Source organism: Equus przewalskii, chromosome 14 (genome assembly GCF_037783145.1).
Source record: "Equus przewalskii isolate Varuska chromosome 14, EquPr2, whole genome shotgun sequence".
NCBI lineage: Eukaryota > Metazoa > Chordata > Mammalia > Perissodactyla > Equidae > Equus > Equus przewalskii.
This window is the reverse complement of record NC_091844.1, coordinates 83622105-83646878: the sequence shown is the minus strand read 5'-3', so window position 1 is coordinate 83646878 and position 24774 is coordinate 83622105. Positions and strand designations below refer to the sequence as shown.

The 24774-nt window shown below is 44.8% G+C and overlaps 1 protein-coding gene across 6 annotated transcripts in view; it reads left to right on the top strand.

Moving 5' to 3' along the window:
• Positions 1-24774, top strand: part of ASAP2 (ArfGAP with SH3 domain, ankyrin repeat and PH domain 2) — a 177033-nt gene that overhangs the window by 44770 nt on the left and 107489 nt on the right. For 5 of the 6 annotated variants that reach the window (XM_070573282.1, XM_070573281.1, XM_070573280.1 and 2 more), the window contains exon 2: positions 17371-17443. Coding sequence is in view for 4 of the 6 variants with exons in the window: in XM_070573281.1 (XP_070429382.1) it covers positions 17371-17443 (73 nt within the window). In the remaining 2 variants the exon portion in view is untranslated. Of the gene's footprint in view, positions 1-17370; positions 17444-24774 lie in introns of those variants that run through there. The other variant, XM_070573284.1, reaches the window with a different exon arrangement.

Sequence of the window (24774 nt, the reverse complement as noted above, 5' to 3'; positions counted from 1 at the left end):
TGCCCTCTTTTGGTGAAGGAGCACATATAGACCTGGATTTGTAGAATGACCAATGCAGATCTGCAGCCTTTCCAATCAGCGACCTTTACAGGTTCACAGGTATTCACAGAGAGGAAGAGGAGAGCTGTCTAGGGTCCCCTGAAAAGCACATTATCCTGGCAGCACAATTAATTCATTTAATGAATATTTATCGAGTGCCAACTATATGCCAAGCATGACTCTGGGTTTTCAAGACAAAAAAAATTAGCACAGTGGTGCGGGTGCCATGGTGTTAAAAGTCGGCATTTAGCCTGTGTGTATGTGCATGTGCTACCTTCAATTAAATGTCAATCAAAGTCAGTTGTATAAAAAAATTGTCTAACACATTATGCCATGATACTATTGTACATGGACCTAGCAGTTACTGTTTTAGGTGCTTGTTGACTACAAGAAGTTATTAGATGTTGTTAGTGGCAGAGAGTTGAAACAAATGTCTTACTATTTCAAAGCTTTTGAATTAGTTTAAATAAAGAATATCTTGGGCTGTTTTTAAAAAGTAGGTCTGTGACCATCTGTTTCTGTTTATATGTGCAAATCAGAATTTTCTCCATCTAGTGTAACTGAAAGAGTATTGAAGTGAAAGTAGAGGCCACTGGCGTCTATGCTGCCAATTTCAAATGAATGAAAACAGCCTCATTGTTTTCACTGATTCAGTTTATAGGACATTATATCACATATTTGAACAATCTGTATTCTAGTAAGATACCTTTTTTAATCCATTTCATACTGAAGAATTATGTTTAAAAAAAACCACTGACTGAGTGAATGAAACACATCCTGACTGTCTCTTAGCCATTTGTTCTGCCCGTTCGTTGTTCCCGATGTCTCCACCTGATGTGTCCCCTCCAGCCAGCAGTGTGGGGAGAGGGCAGGACACTCCTCTTGTTTGCCTGTGTGTGCTCCATGCCTGGGGTTCTCCGTCCTCTCAGGACCTGTCACTTTCTTCAGGATATGACTCTGTTTACCTCGTGCAGGAAATCTCTCCCTGACAGAGTCTGTGGCAGTGTTGTTTGTCGTAAACTAGAGAACCAATGAGTATGGTTTCATCTGTTCAATTTATAGAGCATCGTAGGCGCCAGGCCCTGTGCTAGTGCTGGAGATTGAGAGACGAGAAGACGTGGGTCCCTGTCCTGAAGGAGCTGATTGTCTTGTCTTTGTTCCCTGGGGTTCAGTTTCTGAGCAGTCTCAAATGCCTCGGGAAATTTTTTTTTCCTGCTTTTTCTCCCCAAAGCCCCCAAGTATATAGTTGTATATTTTAGTTGTGGGTCCTTCTAGTTGTGGCCCGTGGGACACCGCCTCAACATGGCCTGATGAGCAGTGCCATGTCTGTGCCCAGGATCCAAACCGGTGAAACCCTGGGCTGCTGGAGTGGAGCGTGCAAACTTAACCACTCGGCCACAGAGCCGGCCCCTGCCTCGGGAAATTTTAAGTCTTTGAAACCAGGGACTATTTCACAAATAACGTTTTGAACAAAATAGCAAACAGCAGTATGAACGAAATAGCTGCCTAATACGCATTATGGAATGGCTGCAGGTTTTCAAAACTTTTTCCCCCAAGATGAATGAAAATAGCTTTATTTTCTTAGTTTGTTGTTCCTTAACTTTCTAACAGTGGTTTGCCTTGAACAGACTAAGGAAACAGCACATGATGTCAGAAAGAACAGGCTAAGAGAATGTGAAAGTACTTTTTGAACTGAAAAGGAAATTACAAAGGTGACGTCTTGGTTTTATCATTACCTCTGTGGCCTTGGAAAAATAACCTTTCTGAGCCTTGGTTTCTGCCTTGCTATGATAACGTTACCTGTGTTACCCACTGCCCGAGTTTGAGCATCACCCGCCGTAACATATAGTAGCCCTGGGCGTTGAAAGTGCTCTGCGGCTGTGAGAGCCTGTTGTTACTGCCACCCCCACCGACTGCTGATAGCGTCATGTATGCACCTTGACCTTTGGGTGAGCTGTACTGATGTACACTTTAAATTTCTTCTTATCTACTTTGAGAAATGCAAGCCAGGGACATGCAGTGGAATTTTTAGTTAAAAATTACCTTTTGCCACTACCAAGTATTTGTTTTTACACCTGAAATAGGATTATTCACAGTGTTAATAGCTAGTCATGAACTGATTTTTTTTGAGACTTGCAGGCAAGATTCTTAGTTTCCTCTGGAAAGTTAATCCGTTATGTCACGTATATTCGAATATAGTTGTAATCTCTCTCTGCTGAAGTGCAAACTGTTGAAAAGACGGTACGTTCGTAGAATTTTGTACCTGGAACCTCAGAGAAGTGACTTCCCCAGGGCCACAGTGGTAGGTGACAGAGCCTAGATGGCGCCCAGGGCTCCTTGCCCCTGCCAGGGACCTTTTCCTGCCGCCGGCCTCATCCCCTCAATTTGCACGATCCATCATTTCCAGTCACTGTCATTAATGTAAACCTTCTGGTCCCTGGGCCGCGAGGCTTGAACCAGCAGAACTCAGATGAGCTGCCTTCTCTTCTGTAGGCCATTGCAGCTTCCTCAGGTTTCTTGAGGAACAGTAAATAATTTGTAGGATCCAGCCCCGTGGCCTAGTGGTTAAGTTCGTGTGCTCTGCTGCGGTGGCCCAGGGTTTTGCCGGTTCTGATTCTGGGTGTGGACATGGCGCTGCTCATCAGGCCGTGCTGAGGGGGCTTACCACATGCCAAAACTAGAACGACCCACAACTAAAAATATACAACTATGTACTGGGGGGATTTGGGAGAAAAAGGAAAAGTAAAATCTTAAAGAAAAAAAATAGTTTGTATATTTGCTTTTTTGAGGGATGGTAAATACTTTTCATATTAGCTTCAAAGCCAATAGCATTCTGATCTGAGACACATAGAAATGGCAGCCCCAACCCAGGGGACCCATTTCCTTGCTCTCGCTCTGTTTTATTAGCTGGGGTTTTGAATTTTCTTTTCTTTGGATGGAGAACAGACAAAGTAAAACTAATGGTCTGAAGCCCTTCCGTGGGGAGAAATGCTCACATCCCCAAACGCTGAAATTAAACAGCCTTTAGTGACCCTCGACTTCCTTTAGTGATCCTCAGAAGTTGAGGAGGTTCTGAGCTGCTCAAGCCAGGGACCAGTCTTGCCTTTTGCTGCATGTCCCGCCCTCTCCCACCACCCCTCAGTGACAGGGACCCTGTTCCCTTTGCCCCCCGTTCCCCACCCCTGGCCTCGCCCCTATGTCCTTGTCTGGCCCTGTGACTGCTCCTGCTCTTCCTCTCTGGGCATCAGGACTTGCTCACGTCTGAAACGTCACCCTTTCTCTCTGGGCTCTGCTAACTTGGCCTTTCCCGCGTTTCTGTTCGGTGCCTTGGCCTCAACTCACTCCTGCCTCCTAGGTGAGTGGATGTTACCTGAGGGCAGAGTTATTTGGAGGCAAAGAGAAGGAATGAGGCCGCTGGCGTCTCTTGATGTTCCTTATCTCTGGTCTCTGCTTTGCTCCTAGTTGGTTCTCAGGCCCCCCTGCTCTGAGGCCAGCCCCCTGTCAGAGTGCAGCCCAGGTTTGTGGACTCCTGTCCTCCTAGTGCAGTGGAGTCCAGTCTTTGCGTGTGTCTTTAGCACAGGTGTCTTCCCACGAATGCTTCTCATGCCTGGCGTGTACAGTAGCTCCACCGTATTTGAGGTTGGGGCTGGTGATGATTCTGAACCTCTCCACACCTCCTTCTCAGCTCTTGCGCCCTGGACCCTGAAGAGTTCTGCATAGTCCTAGGGTTAAACGGAGCAGAGTGTGGAACCCCAGTTCTGAAGTGCAAGGGGAGCGGGTGGGCACTTGTCGTCAGCCTCTTCCCCACTCCACCACCCTGTAGACTTTGGCGTGGGGACCCGCACTTATAAACTGAGGCCTCTAGGCAGGCTCGCCCCTCTCACACCTGCAGGGGCACCAGTCCAATGAAGGTACAGCTCTATCTACCCTCTTCCTACAAACAGCCACCCTTTGGGCCCAGAGTTGAACACACAGGAAAAAGTGGGAAGAAGCAGCCCACACAGACTCAGGCTTTTGGTGCAAGGGGTTCTGGGGGCTGGGTTTCTGCAGCACAGTCTAGGAGGGGGTAGTGTGGCTCCCAGTAGGTGCACCCTCTTGGCCCTCGGACTTCTCACTGTATGTGGAGAGGGGTGCAGCTGGAGGAGAGCCAGAGCAGGGCCCTCTAAAGCAGTTGTCCAGGTTCAGAGGCAGTCCTGTCTCTGTCCTAGAGTCAGTCAGCAATCAAGTTACTGATTGCTCTGTTCTGCCATCTGTTGGAGCTGTGGATGGGGGAAGGGTCCTCACATTAACCCAGACTGCCAGAGCTGTGCTCATTCATATCATGGGATCTTCACAATACCCGTATCAAATAGATATTGTTGCCCCATTTTAGGGATATGGAAACTGAGGCCCAGTCAAGTAATTCATGTGTGAAGATGTGGGAATTAAAGCCTAGGTCTGTGTCTCCTAAGCCGTGGTCTCTTTACTGTACCAGTGGCCCTCACAATAAGCCTGGGTCACGAGGATGAAGTGGGCTGTGGAATGTGTTGTTTGGGGGCAGGAAAAAGGCCTGGGTGGTTCCTATACTCCCTCAGGCCCTCCCCTAGTTTATCTTTCCCCTTCTCCCATCACTGCATGTCTTGGATGGCAGAGAAAGAAAAGATTAGCTCCTAGAGATGACAGATTTGGGGTTAGGAAGCTGTGGATGGAGGAAAGGCACTGTGACCTCTGTGCAGTAAAGCACAAGGGGCACAAGGGATCTGGGTAGCACATTAGCCTTATTTGCTTTATCACCCTTTTTTTTTTTTTTTCAGAAAACTCTCTGTGTTCCCTTAGAGGTTGGTTTTGTGTGTGGCAGTCAGCTTTGGGACCTCAACAAGCCTCATAGGTCCTTGTTTCCTTTCTTCTCCCTTGCTCATTCTGGGCTTCCCTGCTCCCTATTTTCCATACCATCGTAGGGCATTGGGGCTAGGTCTTTGGGATGGGAAACAGGAACCAAGAAGTGGAAGATCAAGACATGGCAAGACTAAACATAGCGGTCACTTAATCTTCCCCTTGAAAAGCCCAGGAATAGATTGTGTAACCTGGACATATGCAGATGATGGCAAACCAACCCACCCCCTCCACCACCTGCCTTTTAAATCTGCTTCTCTGCCCCTCTGGTCCTTGGGAAGATTCTGAAACCACGGAATTGATTACACAGAGTGGTCTGGGTAGGTAACGCCCATGCTCTGTGAACATCAAATGCAGTACACTCAGGGTGGTGGGAGCCAGGGCAGTCACGTGGTCTGAGGAGGTAGCCTCAGTAGCTTTCTCGGTGAATGGGAGTGGACAGCATCCCTGGGATGGACAGAGAGCTCCGTATAGTTAAAACCTCGGCTCTGGCCCAGGTTAGTGGAAGAGAGCTTGCATGGGGGGTGGGGGGTGGGGAGAGAGATGGCTTTCCCTGAACATTTGAGAAGGCAGCAGCAGAGTCCAGTGAGCACCCTTGTGCTCCCCCGGCTCAGGACGGGAGGCTGTTATAAACACAGGGTGGGGAACACAGTTCTGGAAGCTTGTCGTCAATTTGCTGGAGCTCTCCTGGCCTTTCATTAGTTCACAGTCAAATAAATGGCCTTCGGCAAGTCATTTAAACACTTTGAGTCAGTTTCTTCTGCTTTAAATTGGAGGAACTGATGGTGATTTCACGAGGTGTTGTAAATATTGTGTAAGATAATGGACGTGAAAGTGCTTTGTGGGACATAAAGGCTGTGTACTGGGGACTGTGGACGCCTTTTTAGACTATGTACCTGCTCTCTTTGGAACTAAGAGGTGTCTCTCTCACATGCTGACCACTCTATCTGAGTGGCACAGTGGTGCTTTGTTCCTGGGAGCACTCTTTGAGCTTTGGGGGCCATCCAGTCCCTCTCCCCTTAAAGGTGCGGCTGTTTGTGGGGGGAGGGTGGACAGAGCTTGGACTGCGCTGGGCTGACACACATGTGTGTCACACAGGTGTGAGGGGGCAAGCCTGCCTAGAAGCCTTGCTTTGTGGAGATCACCATGCCAAGGAGTCTTCAGGGTCAGGGAGCAGGGAACAGACTAACACCAGGTGCCCACCCACTCCCCTTGCACTTCAGAACTGGGGTTCCACACTCTGCTCCATTTAGCCTAAATGTTAAAGCTGAGAGGGGCTGGGAGATGGCCCTGTGGCCGAGTGGTTAAGTTCGTGCACTCCACTTTGGCGGCCCAGGGTTTCACTGGTTCAGATCCTGGGCACGAACATGGCACCACTCGTCAGGCCACACTGAGGTGGCATCCCACAGAGCACAACCAGAGACACTCAAAATTAGAATATACAACTATGTACTGGGGGGCTTTGGGGAGAAGAAAAAAAGAAGATTGGCAACAGTTGTTAGCTCAGGTGCCAATCTTTAAAAAAAAAAAAAAAAGCTGAGAGGGGACAAGTGACTCCCCTCTGCAAAGGTGACCCAGAGCACCCTGCACCGCCACTTGCTGTGTGGCCCTGCCTTTTTCTCTCTGTTCCCCTTTGGGGAATTGGAGACACACACCAGGAGAAGTTTGAGGAATTTAAATTTTGCTGGGAAAAAACTTATTAGTGGAAATGAAACACTAGCATGAGCTACAAAGTTATTTTTTTCTTAGAGTTTTATTTTTTTTCTCATTATCATAGTCATTATCAGACCTGAAAATATTTATCCTGTTGATTGGGACAGTACTGGGGTGATGGTTTCTAAACAGCTGCTTTACTTGGCAGAGTGTAGATCTAGCCCCTCTGAGAACCAAGGACACTAATAATGGCTATCAATTCTTGAGTGCCTCTAGTATACCAAATACTGCATTTATTGGTGATCTTTTCATATGAAGTAAATCTTATTACTTCCAATGTATAGATGAAGAAACAGAAGTCAGTGAGGTGAAGTAAATTTTCTGAGGCCGTGCTGCCAGTAAGTGGAGCCTGGTTTAGAACCACGTCTGTCTAACTCAGAAACCAGTGACTTTTAACCACTGCCCTATTCTAAAGGATCAGCACTGAGGGACCAGACTGATCGGTTTGATTGTGTTCTTTTCTTTTTGGTGTCTTCTGGTAGGTGACGTTGTGGAGTTAGGGATGTGGATATAAGAAGGGAATTAGGAGACTTGCATGGAGTAATAGTTTTTCCCGTTTTCAATGCATATATTGCTTAAAGTTTCTGCGCACAGTTACAAGTTGTACTTTTTGAAAGAATACATAAAACACAAACATGGCAGCCAGTTGACAGCAGAAAGTCCACCATCGAGGGCTGGGGTAGAATGATAGAGCCTGGTCCGCTGAAAGGGATAAGGGCTGGGGACAGATGCCACAGAATGGATGTGGTGGTGTCTCTGGCAGGCCTCCAGAGCCTCCGGAAGCAAAGTCCTGTGTAGTACTCCTTGTCTGCATGTGGGGCTCAGAAAGAAAACAGTTCTCTGCGTCTCCTGTCCCCTGTTTATATTACCAAAGTGGAGTTCATGTGGCTTGATCCTTGTTTCCTGGGGAAGTCAGCCTGGCTTGTGATTACATTGTCTTCTGGGACTGGGACAGATGTGGAAGGCTGACCTCACTCCCAGCCCAAGGTCGCCTTCCCAGCCTCTTCTCCCACTTCTTCTGGATCCCCAGGCCTCAGGCGCCTGCGCCAGGGCAGTGGCCTCACCCATTCTCCTCCCACTTCCTTCAGTGATGTGTTGGCACCTTCTGGCATAGTGTCCCCTGTTTTGTCTATGGCTATTCTCCTGAGATAGCACACTTCCTGCCTTGCCTCTGAGCTCTTTTGTCATTTCGGGGGCAGAGTTTGAATAATGTGGTGTTGGGCGTGTCGGGGCACCCCAGGCCAGGCCCCACTTCTGCCCCTGCGTCTCCTCCAGGAACAGGGCACCAGGGCCACGGAGACCGGCAGTGCCTTTCTTTGCTGCTGGGACCTTGTAGGTATCTTGCCAAAATTTCTTCCCCCTTTCAACTCCCCCCATCTCCCAGAAGCTTTTTTCCCCCTAAACAAAAATCAGGATGTGAAGCATTTTTGTAAACCTAGAGTTCACTATCATCTGTTTCCGTTTCTTTAAATAGTGATCTAGCAAGCCTGTGCTCCCGGCTGACATCTCCAGTGGTAGGTTCACGGCGGTTCCTGTGCATAGTTTGTTCTTCAAACTTGATGAGCCTCAAGGCTCTCCTTCGTTAACACGAGCGTTTGTACATGGTCTGTGTTCTCTTATAGTCCACTTCAGTCATGGTAACCACTGTCTAGAATTTTAATCATACGAATGCACTGTAGTTTGTGTGATCACTCTCCTAGGTTGGGCATTTGGGGTTCTTTTCCACTTTTTTCTCTTTTAAAAGTCTTGCTGAGAACATCTTTGTGGACACAACTTGTGGGGAAAGGAGGAAGGACGTGGGAGCGTATTTCAGCTCTTGGGATGGAAGAGAAGGGAGGAACTGCTTTGGTGAAGCGCTGTGCTCCCTCTTGCAAGCCTGCGTTCCAGAAGACTGGGGCAGGCAGCGGCGCTTCCGTGGCTGTGTCGGGGCGCAGCGTGTGACACCAGTTTTGTTTTGTATTTTGAACCATTGGCCTTCCACCCCAGGCCTTTATTCTTTTGGTTTGTATTTGTTTTATCTGCCCCAGAACTTTCAAGGGTTTTCATGTTTTATGAGTTCTCAGCTTCCTGGGGTCCAGCTTCTGATGGCTACTCATGGCTACCTTGAGCGTGCTCCAGGGCACAGCATTTCCACTGGGTCAGGTTGGGTTACTGTGACGTTCCTTTTTATTCCATAGGGCTGTTCTCTTTCATTATTGATTTTTAACCACACAAGTCACACGTGAATATATTCCTGTAGTAAATATTTCAAACAGTACCAAAAATGAGTCTCCCTTCACTGTCTCCTCTGTCTCCTCAGGTAACCACTATGACGGTTTCATGTGTAGTCTTCCAGGACTTTGTTCTGTGTATATATTTATATACGGAAATAAGCAATTTTGAGTGTTTTTCTTTTTTGTTTAATCATTTCTTTGGCTTTTTTTTTTTTTAAACTAGGTTATATAGTTTTTTTTCTTTAGTGCAGGACTTCTCAGAGACTTTCCCCCCGCCCCTGGAAGATTGGCGCTGAGCTAACATCTGTTGCCAATCTTCCTTTTTTGTTTTTTCCCTCCCAAAGCCCCAGTACATAGTTGTATATCCTAGTTGTAGGTCATTCTAGTTCCTCCATGTGGGATGCCTCCACAGCACGGTTTGATGAGTGGTGTGTAGGTCTGTGCCCAAGATCTGACTTGGCAAACCCTGGGCCACAGAAGCCAAGCACATGAACTTAACCACTCAGCCACAGGGCCGGCCCCCTCTTTGGCATGTTTTTGTGCTCAAAGTTAAACAGGTCCTCAATACCCTACTCAATGTGAAAATAATTGAAAAAGGTAACAGTGGAGGATATTAAATCCTTCATTTTCCTTAATTTAAAAAAGTCCAAGTATACTGTACCCATGCTAATGATAGTCTAAAAGTAGAGAAGCCCAGAAAGCCCGCCAGCTTCCCGAGACAGCAGTGATTATCTGCTTCCTGTACCCTTATACACACATGCACAGTTTGTGTGTATAATACAACACTTGCTGTCCTCTCTCATTTGTAACGGGTCACTTCTCGCTTTCACAGTGTTTTGTGTGTGTGCTCAGTTGGTTTAATAAATAATCTTGTATTTTCCTACTTCCCAAGATGGAATTTTTAATAAGCTCTGTTGCATTTGGATCTTTTGTAAAGCTGCTTTACTTGCTTTTTGCTTTCAGTCCCCTATACACGCACATGGGTCACGGGTTGGCCGCATGCACGTGGGTTGGGGGTGCTGGCACCCATCTGCTGATGGATGGCCCCCTGGGTATGCACCTGTTGCAAGCACCTATGTTTAAGGACGTGGCCAAGGTCCAGTTGGCAGTCGGGGGTGAGGGGACAGGCTGTTCTCTGAAGAGGTGGGCCACGCCCTGGTTCTGGCAGATAAGCACAGAATCTGAGACGTTCTCAGGAATAAAAATAACATGTAGGAGAAAGATGAAAGAAGTGTATGTGTTGTGTTTGCCTGCCCTCAAGGGTTGCCTCCTTTAGGAGCAGGCAGAGCTGGGTTCTGTTTTCACCTGTCTCCAGCTTACTGGCTGTGTCTTCTGCTCTCTGATGGTCTGGGAATGGGAGAGCTCTCGAAGCTCCTCTCACTCACTGTGAGTGACCAAAATGCTAGGCTAGTAAATGACCCCTGTGAGTTCACTTTCATTTAGGCCACATTTCTGACTTTCCCCCCAAGCTCTAGTTGATCTTAATTTATTTTCTATAAAAAAATACTCTAAATTTACTTTTATTCATATTAGTATATTGTATATGTATATGAAGAAATATACTGTAATTGAAGGAATGATTATAAAGCAAACACTCATTCACCCATCACCTGTCCTTCCTGGTCATCGTCAGCATTCCAGGAACACTCGTGTGTCCCCGCATCCTAGCTCTCTCAGAGGTAGCCGCCATCCTGACTGTGCAGTCCTCATCTCCTTGCTTCTGTTGGTAGTTTTATCAGCAGTACATACATCCCTAAACAAACAATATAATCTAGTTTTTCCTATTTTTTTTAAACCTTTATGGTATTATATTGCATGTGTAGTTTTGCAGCTTACTTTTTTTGCTTAATATTTTTTCAAAATTCACTTGTGTTCTGGGAAGGTAAAGTTTGTTCGTCTCCATTGCTGGCTAGCACTATTACATGAATATATGACAATTCATCCATGTTACCATTGACAGGCATTTGCATTTGTCCAGTGTTTGGCTGTTTTGAGGAGTGTCATGAACATTCATTCTTCTGTGTGTGTCTTCTGGTGCAGACGTGTACATACTATGAGTAACTTCAATTTTATTAGACAGTACCTAAGTATGCCCTTGCAGTTTATCCTTATGCACACGTTTTATACAGCTGTGATTTAGCTTGGATATTTATTTGATCTTAATTCTTCATGACACCTGCTATTCTCCAGGCCTCTGCTTTATTCCCAGAAGGAGGTAGATCCATTATTGCTCTGGCTTTAAACTGAGCCTGTGGACTACACTGTGTTACTGTGCTTCCCAAAAGCCTTCTGGAAATATTTGACACTGTCATTAATGCTCTGTGTTACTTCAAAAGTAAAGTCAAATGTCTGATGAGACAAAGCTGCCATCTAGATTTTTTTATGACTCTTTCTTGGCAAAGCTATGTTTGGGGCACAGATCTGAGTGTTGTTTTATTTTGTATTTTGGTCTACTGTCTTTCAAAAATGTCGTTTCCTCTCAGGTTGGCCTTTTGTACAAAGGGGAGATGCGATGGGACAGGAGAGTGGCATGTGACTCTCAGGCAGCCCGAGTGGGAGAGGCCTGTGGTCTGCCATCCTCTTTTCCTCTCCAGAGCAGCATCTTTGGGGGCCAAGAATGAAGCCAGGCCCTTCTCACCTGGCTCGCTTGAAGTGAGACCTTGAACTAGGGTCCTAGGGGCCAAACTGGTGCTGTGCCAGGAGGAGCAGGGGCTGGCTGATAATGTTGGAGCAACGTCTGCGTGGATCCTCTAGGCCAGGGGTCGGCAGACTTTGTGAAGGGCCGGATAGTAAATATTTTAGGTTTTGCGGGCCTAGAGGCAAAATTGAGGATATCATTTAGGTACTTATATAATGAAAGGAAATAAATTTCCACAGACTTTTTATTAACAAAATTCAAAATATAATACTAATCATGGAGTACAATTTTTTGGTAATTCAGGTCCACTAATGAGAAGAGTGGAATTCTTTCCGGGGGGATAACATTTCTCTCTCTCTCTCTCTTTTTTTTTTTGCAAGGAAGTGTTCGCCCTAAGCTAACATCTGTTGCCAGTCTTCCTCTTTTTTTCCCTCTCCCCAAAGCCCCAGTGCATGGTTGTATATCATAGTTATAAGTCCTTCTAGTTCTTCTGTGTGATCCGCTGCCACAGCATGGCAGCTGACATGGGTGGTGTGGTTCTGCCACCTGAAAACGAACCCGGGCTGCCAAGGTGGAGCACGTGGAACTTTAACCACTAGACCATCAGGGCTGGCTCAACATTTCTCTTAATTGGAGTTCAAAGTTAGTATTCCTCACCTCATCATCACCTCAACTGGAAATGTTCATCGGTACAAATCCTTAGCTCACAGCTGCATAAAAGCAGCCGGATTAGGCCTGCGGCCCAGAGATGCCCACCTGTGCTCCAGGCTTGTCTTCTTAGACAGACTGTGGGTTTGGCCCCCACTGTCCCGTGTCAGGATGAAGGTGCCTCCATGCCAGGATGAAGGTCCCTGTAGGGCTCTGGGAATAAAGACTAAGTCAGCCCTCTGAAGGGAGGTGTGTCGCATGGTGATGTTTGTGCTAAACCCCTGGAAGGAAGAGGGAGTGTACCCCCTAGATGATACCAGTGGCTTCTGGGACAGCCCTAGGGGATGGCACCCAGAGGGATCTGCAGGTACAGAGGAAAAGCATAAACAGGGTGGCATGTTTAGAAATAGTTTGTTGGGTGTGGCTGGAGCTCTTGAGAAAGGTGACAAGACATGAGAAGTTGAATTTTTAATTCTATTAAATTTTAATTTTACTCTAAATATTCCTATGTGGCTAGTGGCTGCCATATTGGTCAGCACAGGTCTGAAAAGAAAAGGGAGCAGTCTTGTGATATCCTCCCCAGGGAGGGCCTCTTTTCCCATGCTGCATGCTGCCCCCCGGGGCAGTGGCTGCAGCTTGGATGGGGCAGAGGACTCTGAAGAGAGCTGCTGTCGTGGATAAGAGCACGGCTATTAATATAACAGCTCAGGGGATCGAAAGAGACGCTTTTAGAGTGGTTGCAAGCAGTTATTTATTTTCCTCTGAAATATCTGAGACACGTCCCTACAGTCTTGTTTATGTGATAAATTTACTCTCTGAAACCTGTTTTATAAACTGAAGGTCAGTTTTAGTCTAGCTCCTCAGAATTAATGAGGTTTGGCCAGACTTAAGTAGTTGTGCAGTTCCTACTTAGGTCTGTATTGGCTGTTAGATTTTTGCCTATGTTTATAGTTTTTACACATTCTAGCCAAAGTTGCAGCTTTTTTCCTTCTCCTGAGCTTGGGTAGGTTGTTTCTAGGGGGAGGGTGTGGGTGGGTGCTAATCCGGTGAGATAGCTCAGCCTGATTGGTGGACACCTTTGGTTTCTCAGTCTCTCAAGTTTTGTTATTTTTTTTGTTTTAAGTTTCCAGTGCTGTTTTTATATATAATTGACTGAAGAGTTTTTCTAGCACTCAGTCTTAGTCATTCTAACTTCTCCTAACCAAGTTTAATCTTAATTACCTATAAATATGCACCATAATGAAGGGTGTGTTTTTGAGTGGGGAGGTAATTGCTTTTCCTTCTTGCAGTTTCAATTAAAAATTACATCTACTGCCTACCTTGCCTTTATTTATACTCTCTTCTTAACAGACTGTAGAAAAGCAATAGTTACTGTTTATCCACTCATTCCTGAGTCAGGAAACAGTACATTCCCTTTAACGACAAAGATAGAATTTCCATATAGTGGCATATATTTTTACAAGACTTTTATACAGTAAATGACTAGGGAGTGGTGTGTCCCACAATATAGCTTGGGAGGAAATATAATGTGTCAGAGTTCAGCGGTGTTGCAAAGCATATTTCATCTGTCATTGGCCTTCCACAGTGAAGTATCTGACTACCTCCAGTTTCCATTTTTCTCAGCACGTTTGAGCCAAAGTCCTGTGGACAGAAGATCGCTCTGTCATCTATGGGAGTGCCAGAAGCTAGAGAGCTAAAATCCAGTTGAGAGAGACAGAATAGATCTCCCTGGCCACTCACTGACTTTTCCAGAATGTCTCCTGCCCTGTGTGGAGCCCCAAATGGCTTCCCAACTGTGGGTCCCCACCAGGTCCCTCACCTTTGGGTAGCCTTTCCTGAATCCACTTCCTCTCTGCCCAGATTCACTGTTCTCACTGTGGCCTGAATGACCTTCCAGTACGGGTCTCATCTCCCCCTGCTAAGAAGGCTTCAGTAGCTGCCTCTCATCTCTGGGCTCAGCAGGGGCACCGTCACCAGGATTTGAGCCCCTGCCAGTCTTTCTAGTCTCATAGTCATTTACTGAGCTGTGGTTTGAGTCAGTCTGTGCCAGGCTCTCTGTTGGGCACTGGGGACACAGTGACAACTTCCTGCCCTTAGAGGAGAGCATTAGAAAAGGTTAAAAAAAGAAGAAGTAGAATTAATTTTACTGATATCTTCTTTAAACTATGTCCAAAATATTGTTTTAACGTGTGGCACTAACCACATTTCAATGCTCGACAGACTCATGTGGCTAGTAGGTTCCACAGTGGACAGCACGGGTCTCAAGGCAGAGCTGGACAAGTGAAAAAAGCAGGTGTGTACATGATAAGTCCTGGGCTTCTGACTTTTGTCATAGTTCTTTGGTGTTTATTTAGGAGATTGTCTTTTGCTAGATTGTAAACCCTGTGTAGGTATGGGCATTGCCCTGTTTTGCCCACCAGGGTATCTCTAATACCCAGCTTAGTACTTGGCAGGTTTAGGTAGTCAGTACATTTATCAGATGAACTATTTTTTTTTTTTTTTAAAGATTGGCACCTGAGCTAACAACTGTTGCCAATCTTTTTTTTTTTTTTTCCCTGCTTTATCGCCCCAAATTCCCCCGGTACATAGTTGTATATCTTAGTTGCATGTCCTTGTACTTGTGTATCAGATGAACTATTGACTAAGCACAGGGTGCTACAGGAAAAGCTGGGATGAGTACCTCACTCATCCAAGAAGGCTTCCAGGAGGAAGAGATGTCTGAAAACCAAGCTGCAGAGTCAGAGCTGAAGCTAAGGGATCAAGAGGAGAGGGAGAGCATTCTAAGGAGGGAAGTAGGTGTACCGTGCTTGGAGTTAAAGAGAAGGAAGCAGTTGAGTGGGGCGCTGCAGTAGTTCACTGTGATGGAAGCTTAGGGTACAGGTGAAAGTGGGAAGAAGTCAAGAGGTGAGGCTGGAGAAGCAACAGGGGCCAGATTGTGACCAGGTCTTAGCGCTGTGCTGCAGAGTTGAGACGTTATTCTGAGGACATCAGGAAGCTCACCAGCGACCTACGCTGGGAGCAGCCGCTCAGACTTTTGTTGTGTGTTTCTCTCTCCACACCTCCTAGCACATAGAAAGGGCTTAATAAGAATATTGTGTAAGGCCGGCCGGTGGCGCAGCGATTAAGTGGGCACATTCTGCTTCTCTGTGGCCCAGGGTTCACTGCTTCGGATCCCGCGTGTAGACATGGCACCGCTTGGCAAAAGCCATGCTGTGTTAGGCGTCCCACATATAAAGTAGAGGAAGATGGGCATGGATGTTAGCTCAGGGCCAGTCTTCTTCAGCAAAAAGAGGAGGATTGGCAATAGTTAGCTCAGGGCTGATCTTCCTCAAAAAAAAAAAAAAAGAATATTGTCTGACTTAGGATATTTCTGTAGTGTCTTCTGCTCTCTGTAGGAAGCTTTAGCAAGAGGAGCAGGTTTTACATTTGAATGCGGGTCAGATAACTGTTCTAGCAATTTGGAAGACTGGACAGGGCCAAATTCTCTCAAAGTGCTAGACTGGATGTTGGTTAGATCAAATGTGTTTTTCAGTAAGGGCCCTTCACTTGGGCCTTCCAGAGCTTTGATGAGTGCATTGAACGTGTGTCTTTGTATGTGAAAGCTATCCTTTCTGACATGCGGTCAATAAAGCTTCGACAACTAGTGTTTCTGACACAGCCCTGAGCAAATCCTTCTTCTTGCTGGCACTGGCAAAGAAGTCGGTGCATGCATTGCTGGATATTATTTGCTGAGTAACAGATTGGGAAGTAAAAGTTGATGAGACTTTCTGAGAAAGAGAGTTCAATAGTGATTTTCATGGGCTATTTACTGTTTCCAGATCCCTTTTTATGTTTTAAGGGAATGTCAGGAATGGATTAGAGATGACCTCCTAAGAAAAAGAAGTTTTGACTCTCTTTATCAGTCCTTACCTACTCTTCTCTACAATATGTCAGAAAATAATGCCTTTTTTATTGTTGTAACCACTGTCAGATGTCTGGTGCCTGGTGATCACTTTACTATTTAAAATTGTTGGCACCAATCATCTGTTTTTAGCTTCCAATAAAATAGTCATTGTTGCATTAGGACTAGGACTTACGGTGCTCATATTAAAAATGGATTCAAAAGTTGATTCAGGAAGGCTGGAAGTCCAGAATCTGTTTCTCTTGAGGTGATATGCTCTATTTACGATGATGTCATTGTAATTTTTTATGATCAAAACTTACAGTGACTAATAACGTATGTTATCGGGTGTCTGCTGTGTACCAGATATGGGGCTGGGTGCTTCCCTTGCACTTCTTCATTTAGTCTTTACAGTAACCTTGTGATTGGTGTCACTGTCCCCGTTTACAAATGCTCTCTCCCTCCTGTCGAAACTAAAAGTGACACCCATTGCTCTTCTATGGTGTTTAATTGGGTTAAAAGGAGAGTTTACCCCTGTGTCTGTTGTGAAAGCAGAGGTGTAATTGAATCGCCAAGTTTGATTGAACAAATCAACAACAAATCATCGAACAAATATTGTTTGAGTATCTACTGTGTGTCACGATTGTAAGTGCCTTATACTATTACTGTGTCGTGGTTGGTCTATAAATATTTGTTGATGTTAAATAAATACATAAGTGTGTCTGCTTAATCATTCAACCTTGCAAAGAAGGGATTGTTCCTCCTGGTTTCTGGAAGAGAGATCTGAGGCTTGGAGAGGAATAGGAACATGACTTATAACACAGGGAACAAGTAGGTTCGTGTTTGGGTCTTTCTGAATCTAGAATGGGTTTACCTTCTCATGACTAGTCCATGCTGCCTCTGGCCAGGCCCGTCTGCTGCTACAAGTTGGCTGTCTTGGTCGGGGAGGGGGGACGTGGCACTCTGCCTCACCATACACCAGTCACAGCTCCACCTGCTCACGATCCTTTGCTTCTGTCAGCGGAAGGGGCACAGACACCATGGCAGGCTGGCGTATTCCAGAGTATTGCGGGCTCATCGGGAGAACAGAGATTTGGTAGAAGCGGGGTTGGCCCAAGTTAACTCATTTCGCTGCAGAAGGCTCATGTCCAGCAGGTGTTGTGGACAGAAGGAAGAAGGAGCTCACATGCTTCAAGTGGGTGAGGCATGTGCAGAGGCGGTGGCTGTTAGTGACTGCTCAGTCCTCACACCACACTGAGGATTTGTCCCACAGCAGCAGTCCCAGAGTGGCTCTCCGTGGCCACTCGCTGGTCGTTGTGATCCAAGCTCAGCCACACGTTTTATTTAATACATTCTTTATATTTCAGGCTTTGGATGTGGACCGGATGGTTCTTTACAAAATGAAGAAATCCGTGAAAGCAATAAATATCTCTGGGCTGGGTGAGTATGCATTCTTTCCTAGGGGTTTCTTTGTGGGAAACATATTTGCAGTCCTGATGCCACAATATTGATCGCCACTGATAGATAATCAACCAAACTCCTTTTTCTGGGAGTGCAAATTCTAGAAGTGAGTTGGGATGTTTAACTTTTAGAAGTGTATTTTGTTGTGCTAATTGTCTGATTCTGGTGTCGGGGTTCATCTTCCACCCCCCCCCCCCCCCCGCCCCAATCTCGTATTGTGCTTCCTGTTCTCTACAGTGCAGCTGGGTTCCCACGATAGCTCTGCACGAACCAGCTTTGTCAAACAGATTGTCCAGGACACCAGACTCATTCCTGGGTTTCTTATTTGACTTGTGCTGTTAATCCTGTCAGAATGCCCTTCCCATTTCTCTCTTATCCAATTCTGGTCTGCCTTGTTTGAGGAGAAAATTAATAAATAGAAAAGCATAATCAACTACTCAATATTTTATCTAGACTTATAAATAGGTTTAAGAAAAGAAAACATTGCTACTTTCGACTCAAACATGGCAGGCTGCACATATGTGGCAGATCTACCCACTGCACAAAACTGTACAAGTAATAGAAAATATTCTTTATAAGTCAGTAAGTGACTATACAGTTTCACTCAGAAACAAGAAAGTGGCAGCCTTGGGAGACTAGAAGTTGTGAGGAATCCCAGAGAGATTGGATCAGGGCTGATGGATTGCAGAGAAAAAGGCCAGCCTGTAGAGAGCATACCACTGCTGAGGATGACAGAAACACTGTGGATGCCTGAGGGAGGTGGCCTGGGAGGAGGAGGGGCCCAGGGACTACTCACACAGAAGCAGTCAGGCACTTGATAAGTGTCTCCTTCACCCTGTGATTAGAGGAGAAGGACAAGGAATGTCTTAGGTGGTCGTGGTGTCAGGAGGGATGTGGAACATTCTGGAAGTACATGTCCCATGTAGCCCCCACCCTAGCCTTCTCTCATCCTCAGTTAAAATAGTGTGAGCACAAGCTCCAGTAGCTGCTTTTGCCTCTCCAGGGAGGGCTGAGTAAGCCAAGATTGTGAAGTCTAGTAGGAAATTCCAACTGCAAACATGATATTATAATCAAGAATTGCCGAGTGTATTTAGAAGCAGATTTAACAAAAAATATCCGTGAACTCTACATTGAAAACTACAAAATGCTGCTGACAGAAATTAAGACCTAGATAAATGGAGGGATATATGATGGATGTGGGTTGAAAACTCAATATTGTTAAGATGTCACTTCTTTACAAGTTGATCTCAAGATTCGCCACAATCCTAATCAGAATTCCAGCTGAGGAAATTGACAAGCTGATTCTAAAATTGTATGGAAATGCACAGAACGTAGAATATCCAAAGCAATCTTGAAAAATAAATGAGTTTGAGAAAGAACTGTCTGACTTCAAGTCTTGTAAAACTATGGTAATCAAGACTCTGTGGTACTGGTGTAAGAGCCAACAAATAGATCAGTGGAACAAAACAAAAGCATCTAGAAACAGACCAACATTTAAATGTTTTTTTTTTTTAATTTTTCTGCAAAGTTGCCAAGACAATTCAATGGGGAAGGGAAAGGAAAGCGTTTTCAAAAAATGGTGCTGAAACAACTGAATGTCAGCATGGGAACAAAGGAACCATGGCCCTCTCTCCATAAAACTTCCATAAAACATCTTCCATAAAACTTAACTTGAATTGGATCATAGATTTAAATGTAAAAACTGAAACTCTAAAACTTCTTGAAGAACACCTAGGAGAGAGTATCTCTGCAACCTGGGGTAGGCTGAGTTTTCTTAAACAGGACACAGAAAGCAGTACACCTAGAAAAAATCAATAAATTAAACGTCATCAAAATAAAAACCTTCTGCTTATTCAAAGATACTATTAAGAATAATAGCCTAACATTTGAAGAGCCCCCAAATCAAGAAACTGAAGAACTTACACTTGAGAAAACCGAATTAATAGGGTAATCAGAACACGACTTTAATATAAGAGCATATGATTAACATCCTTAAAGGGGCAAAGGAGATTATTAAAAATTTACTGAAATGGAGGAAGGTACTAGTAAAAAAGAACCAGTGAAAGGCTTGGAAATAAAAAAATATTGTAGAAATAAAAACTAAAATTTGCTAAATTGCCAGATAGGAAGAGGTAATTAGTGAGGCCCCAAGCTACATAAATACAACACAAGAAGTTTAAGGAGTGGACGGTATAAAATAAAAAATAAGAGCCGCAGAGAGTAGATCCAGAGAAGTCAACAGCAGCATCCACCTAAAAGGAGTTCCAGAAGAGGGAAAAGAGAATGGAAAAGGGGAAATTTTGGAAAAATAGTAGCTGAAAAATTCCCAGAACTAAATATTTAAGATGTCAGATTGAGAAAGTCCTCTGAATTCTAAGCGGAGCAAATTATATATGTATATGTCTGTGTGTGTGTATATATATACATATACACACACACTCTCACACAAAGGTGTGTATTTATATATGTGTGTATATACGGACATGTATATATATGTATGGGTGTATATGTGTGCATATCTCAAGACATGTCCTATCTTGCCGTCAGGGATAAAGAAGAAATTTAAAAATTACCAAGCAGAGGGAAAGCAAATATATGGGAAATACGATTTGGGGGAAATATGCTACAAAATGTTTGTTTTAGAGTTTTGACTTTATAGATATTTTTCCTTCTTTTATTTTGCATATTTTATATATTATAATCATATTGATGTTAAAATGGTTAGACATTAAGTTGTTTATAAGTGCCAAATGAATGTGAAATAAGTTCAGGAAAGCAAAGAAGCGATGGGACTTAAGTTGTTCTTGACTGAGCTAGTTTCTAACTAAGTTTGAAAACTTTTTGGACCTGGAGCTTATGGTGCTACCTGTGTGCCCTGAAGCAAATCATTTAGTGTCTTTTAGCCCTGGTTTCCATGTTTCTAAACTAATCCCTTTACGTTAAAATGTGTATCAGTGGTTCTTAACCAGGGCGATTTTGTCCCCCCACCGCCCCTGCCATTTGGTTGTTAACAACTGAGGGGGAGGTGTGTGTGTGCATGTGCGTGCTATTGGCACCTAAGTGTGTGTGTGTGGGTGTGCGTGTGCATGCATGCTATTGGCACCTAATGCTTAGAAGGCCAGGGATGCTGCTGAAGATGCTATGATGTGCAGGATAGCCCCCAACAAAGAACTACTTGGCTCCAAATGTCAGTAATGCCAAGGTTGAAAACCTTCATCTAGATGTTCTTCAAAGTCCTCTACAATTTTTTAAAAATAAACAAAATAGAAAAATCACCACCATTCCTAGCTTGCCAGTACATGAATATTGATTGATCAATTACCTAACAACTACTGATTTTATGAAAGAAGGAAATAGAGTTGGTTTTCAGTGACTGACACCTAACTGGAAATAAATGAATGTAGGGAAATCATTATTTTATTTTTATTTAAAAGTAATCAACAAAGGAAAGAGTGTAAAACTTTCTCCACTTAATACAGCACCGAGATTTGTTGAAACATATTCAAGAAGGTGGTCACCTGCCTCCGGCTCCTTTCCTGGATAAAGTGAGGGTGCATGGAGGAATAATGACCGTTTTTATGTTCTTGAACTCTTCCTGTGTACTGTGTGCTTTGCATACATTATGCTCGTCTTCACAACAAACTCTTCTCAATTTACAAACGAGGACCTTGAGATCAGAGGGTAAAAGTGTTCCCAGGATGCTCCTGGAGCTTGGCTTCCTGCTGGCCCAGGGTTGTGTTCAGTGGCCGCTCTGCTGCGAGGTCCCCACGTGTTTTCAGTGTGTCTGATGCACTGACCGACTATCTTCAAGACTTCAAAAAGTCTCTTGGAGATGGACTCTTAGTTTTGCTGACGAATATTGGATTTCAAAAAATATCTTAAGAGATTTCTTTTTTTTGCTTTGTTCACCTGGGCTTTTGAGTTTATAATATAAGGCTAGTGTCTAAAAGGGATATTTTATGTTCTGATGAGGGTCAAAAGTGATTTTAAAGTCATGTTGAAAAGGCTGTTCTGATCAGAAGTAAAAGTGAAGTAATGTGCTTCTTGTGCAGACGTTGGCTACATGACTGCTTCTGGTCTTGAGGAGGGACTTGGTGTCTTTGAGGCTAGCCCAGCGCCAGCACTGTAGCTTTCCGACAAACAAGCCTCCGAAGGGAGAAGGTGTGAGCACTGTGGTGTCAGGAAGCTGGCCTTTAGGGTTAGCAGCACTTGCGTCTAATCTGCCTTTCCGACGTGTTGCGAGGCACGTGCCTTAAACCTTACTCGTTACCCACCCCAGAGCATTTTTTACAATACAACCCAGTCGCTTCTTTGCCCAAAAACTGCAGTTTCTCTTTGTCCACATTGGCATTCATGAAGGCGAGTTCTAGAGCCTGGGAGAGATGGGGAAGGCCTCTGTGGGCTCTAGAATTTTAGGGAAATTGGGCTAAAGCACAGGTACACAGGTTTCCCTTCCTGCAGGACTAGCCAGAGCTTTTAGTATGCTAATGTGTGTTGTGAGAGGAATAGTCTTAATCTTTTCCAAACTTATTTGCCTCTGAAACTGCCACTGCCTGCTTTAATCACCCCCAGCATCAGCCTCAGGTTAGTAAGCACTGCGAACCATCAGATGTAGCCCCAGCTCCTTGCTGCACCTGGACCCAGGCTACCCGTCTAGAGGTCCCTCTCAGCTCTGTGTGCTCTTCTTTGAAATATCTTGCAGCTTTCCTCAGAGTGCCACATGTTGTGCCTTCTCCCCTCTGCACATGCTCTTCTGTCTGCTTGAAATGGCATTTTACCACATTTATCGGAGGAAACAACCTTAAGGAAGTTGAGAGGTTTGTTCTGGAATTTTGACACAGCTCTTTGGGCACCAGCCTGTGTCCTTTCTGAGGAACCACACATACAGCAGGCTGACCGCTAGCCTGACCTTGCAGGGGGTCTTCTGTTTTTGTCGTCTTTTACCCATCTATTATATCATGCCAAGTTTGAGTTATTATAAGGCCATGAGTCTGAATTTTTTTTAAAGCCAGAATACTGATCCTGAAGTCTTTATTTCAGAACAAGTGTTGTCTACTTCAAAGAAGTCACCTGAGGAAACCCTGTTCCTTTTCCCGTGATGTTGCTGACATCGTTCACAGCATTTTTGAAACTGTTCTCAAGAACTGCTTTAACTAGCATGTTCTTTTGGATATATTTAGTAGAGGAGTCTAAGGATATATTAAAGTTTTTTCAAACTAGGCGTCAGAAATGAGTGAGGCGTATTCACTCAGGGATGAAGCCTCTGGCGACCACAGTTGGTTAGACGCGGTATGATTATACAGTTGTTCTGGCTCTGAAGGAAGTTAGTTTCGAGAGGAGTTTCCCACAGTGGTTGGATCATTAGTGTTTAACGCCCCATGGCCGCTGCTGGCGTAGGGAGAGCACTCGTTTTATGTATGATTAAAAGAATAGCAAAAATAATTTAATATTTTTTCCTTGTACTCCCATATACCTTTTCCTGCTTCCTGTGCTTTAATTTCTGTGAGATGGAGACTTTTCTGCCTCCTCTTCTGGTTTGTCATGGGCTGGCTCCATCTGACCTCTAACTGATCTGCAGTTCTCCCCAGTTTCTCTCTGCTCCAGGCTGACTGATGGCTCCCTGCTTCGTGAGCATGTCGTGACTATTATCTGTGTCTTTGCACACTGTCTCCCACCCAGACGCACCGCTGGGCTGTACACATGTTCCTCCTGTCCCAGGTACCTGCTCACCCTTCCCCATCCATCTCCATCCAGCTGAGACTTGATACAGCTTTAGCCTTCTTTGACTGTCTTGTATTAGTCTTCTATGGCTGCGGTAACAAATTACCACAAATGGACTGCCTTAAATGGCACAAATTATCTTGCAGCTCTGGAACTCAAAAGTCTGACTGGTCTCACTGGGCTAAAACCAAGGTGTTGGCCAAGTTCCCTCCTGGAGGCAAGGAGGTTCCTTGCCTTTTCCAGCTTCTAGAGGCTGCCAGCATTCCTTGGTTTGTGGCCTCCTGCTGTCTTTAAACCCAGCTCTGTGCGGTGGGATCTTTCTCTCACTACGTCACTCTGACGTTGTCTTGGTCTACATGCACTGCCGTAACAAAATGCCACAGACTGGGTGGCGTAAACCACAGACTTTTGTCTCTCATAGTTCTGGGGCTAGAAGTCCAAGATCAGAGTGCCAGCAGGTTCAAGTTCTGATGAAGGCTGTCTCCCTGGCTTGCAGACAGCCACCTTTTCACTGTATCCTCATGTGGTGGAGAGAGAGCAAGAGCGAGTATGAGTGAGAGAGAGCATGCCCGTGCAAGTGAGCATGCTCTCTGGTGTCCCTTTTTATAAGGACGCTAATCCCATCATGAGGTCCCCATCCTTCTCACCTCATCTAACCTAATCACCTCCCAAAGGCCTCACCTCCAAATACCATCACGTTGGGGGTTATGGTTTTAACATAGGTATTTTGAGGGGACACAATTCAGTCCAGAGCAGACACTGACTCTTCTCTTCTACATTCCTTCCTCTTTCACATTTAAGGAACCTGTGATCACTTTGGACCCACTCAGATGATCCAGTATAGTCTCCCCATCCCAAGTTCAGCTGATTAGCAACTTTAATTCCATCTACGGCCTCAGTTCCCCTTTGCCAGCCAGCATAACCTTTTCACAGGTGGAAGGAATCAGGATGCGGTCATCTTTGGGGAGGAGGGAACTTGATTCTACCACACCTCCCCTCTGAATTCTGAGTTTTGAGATTGAATCAGTTTTGACTCTTCTCTTTAGCCATAAATGAAGGAATGCCTAATAACGCAGGTACTATTCACTCTGTATATGTTGCTGATTATTGTTTTCTAATAGTTTTATGTCTGTTGATCTTTGCTCCTCAATTAGATGGCAGGCCCTTGAGGTAAGTGACTAATTTTGGGAGGCAGTGTAGTTTAGGATAAAGAACACATAGGTATTAGAATCCAAGAAGTCTGGAGTAAAAGCTAATGTGCCACTCAAAAAGTCTGTGACATTAGGAAAGTTATTTAATCTTTCTGAGCCTCAGTTTCCTCATATGTAAAACCGGAATATTAATATTTCATAGGATTGTTAGTGAAGATTAACTGAGGCAACATGAAAAAGTGACAGGTTTGGTTCTAGACACATGGTGAGCAAGACGGCTGCAAATAGACGTCCTGTGTGTTCCTTGCAGTGGCTAGCACAGAGGTCGGCAGATACATAGCTGGTGCCCGCTAAATATTCGTTTGTATGTTAGCATGTTTCTGCCGTAAGTTCTTAGACTGTCCTCTTAGTGTAGGAGAGATAAACTTATAATTTTAG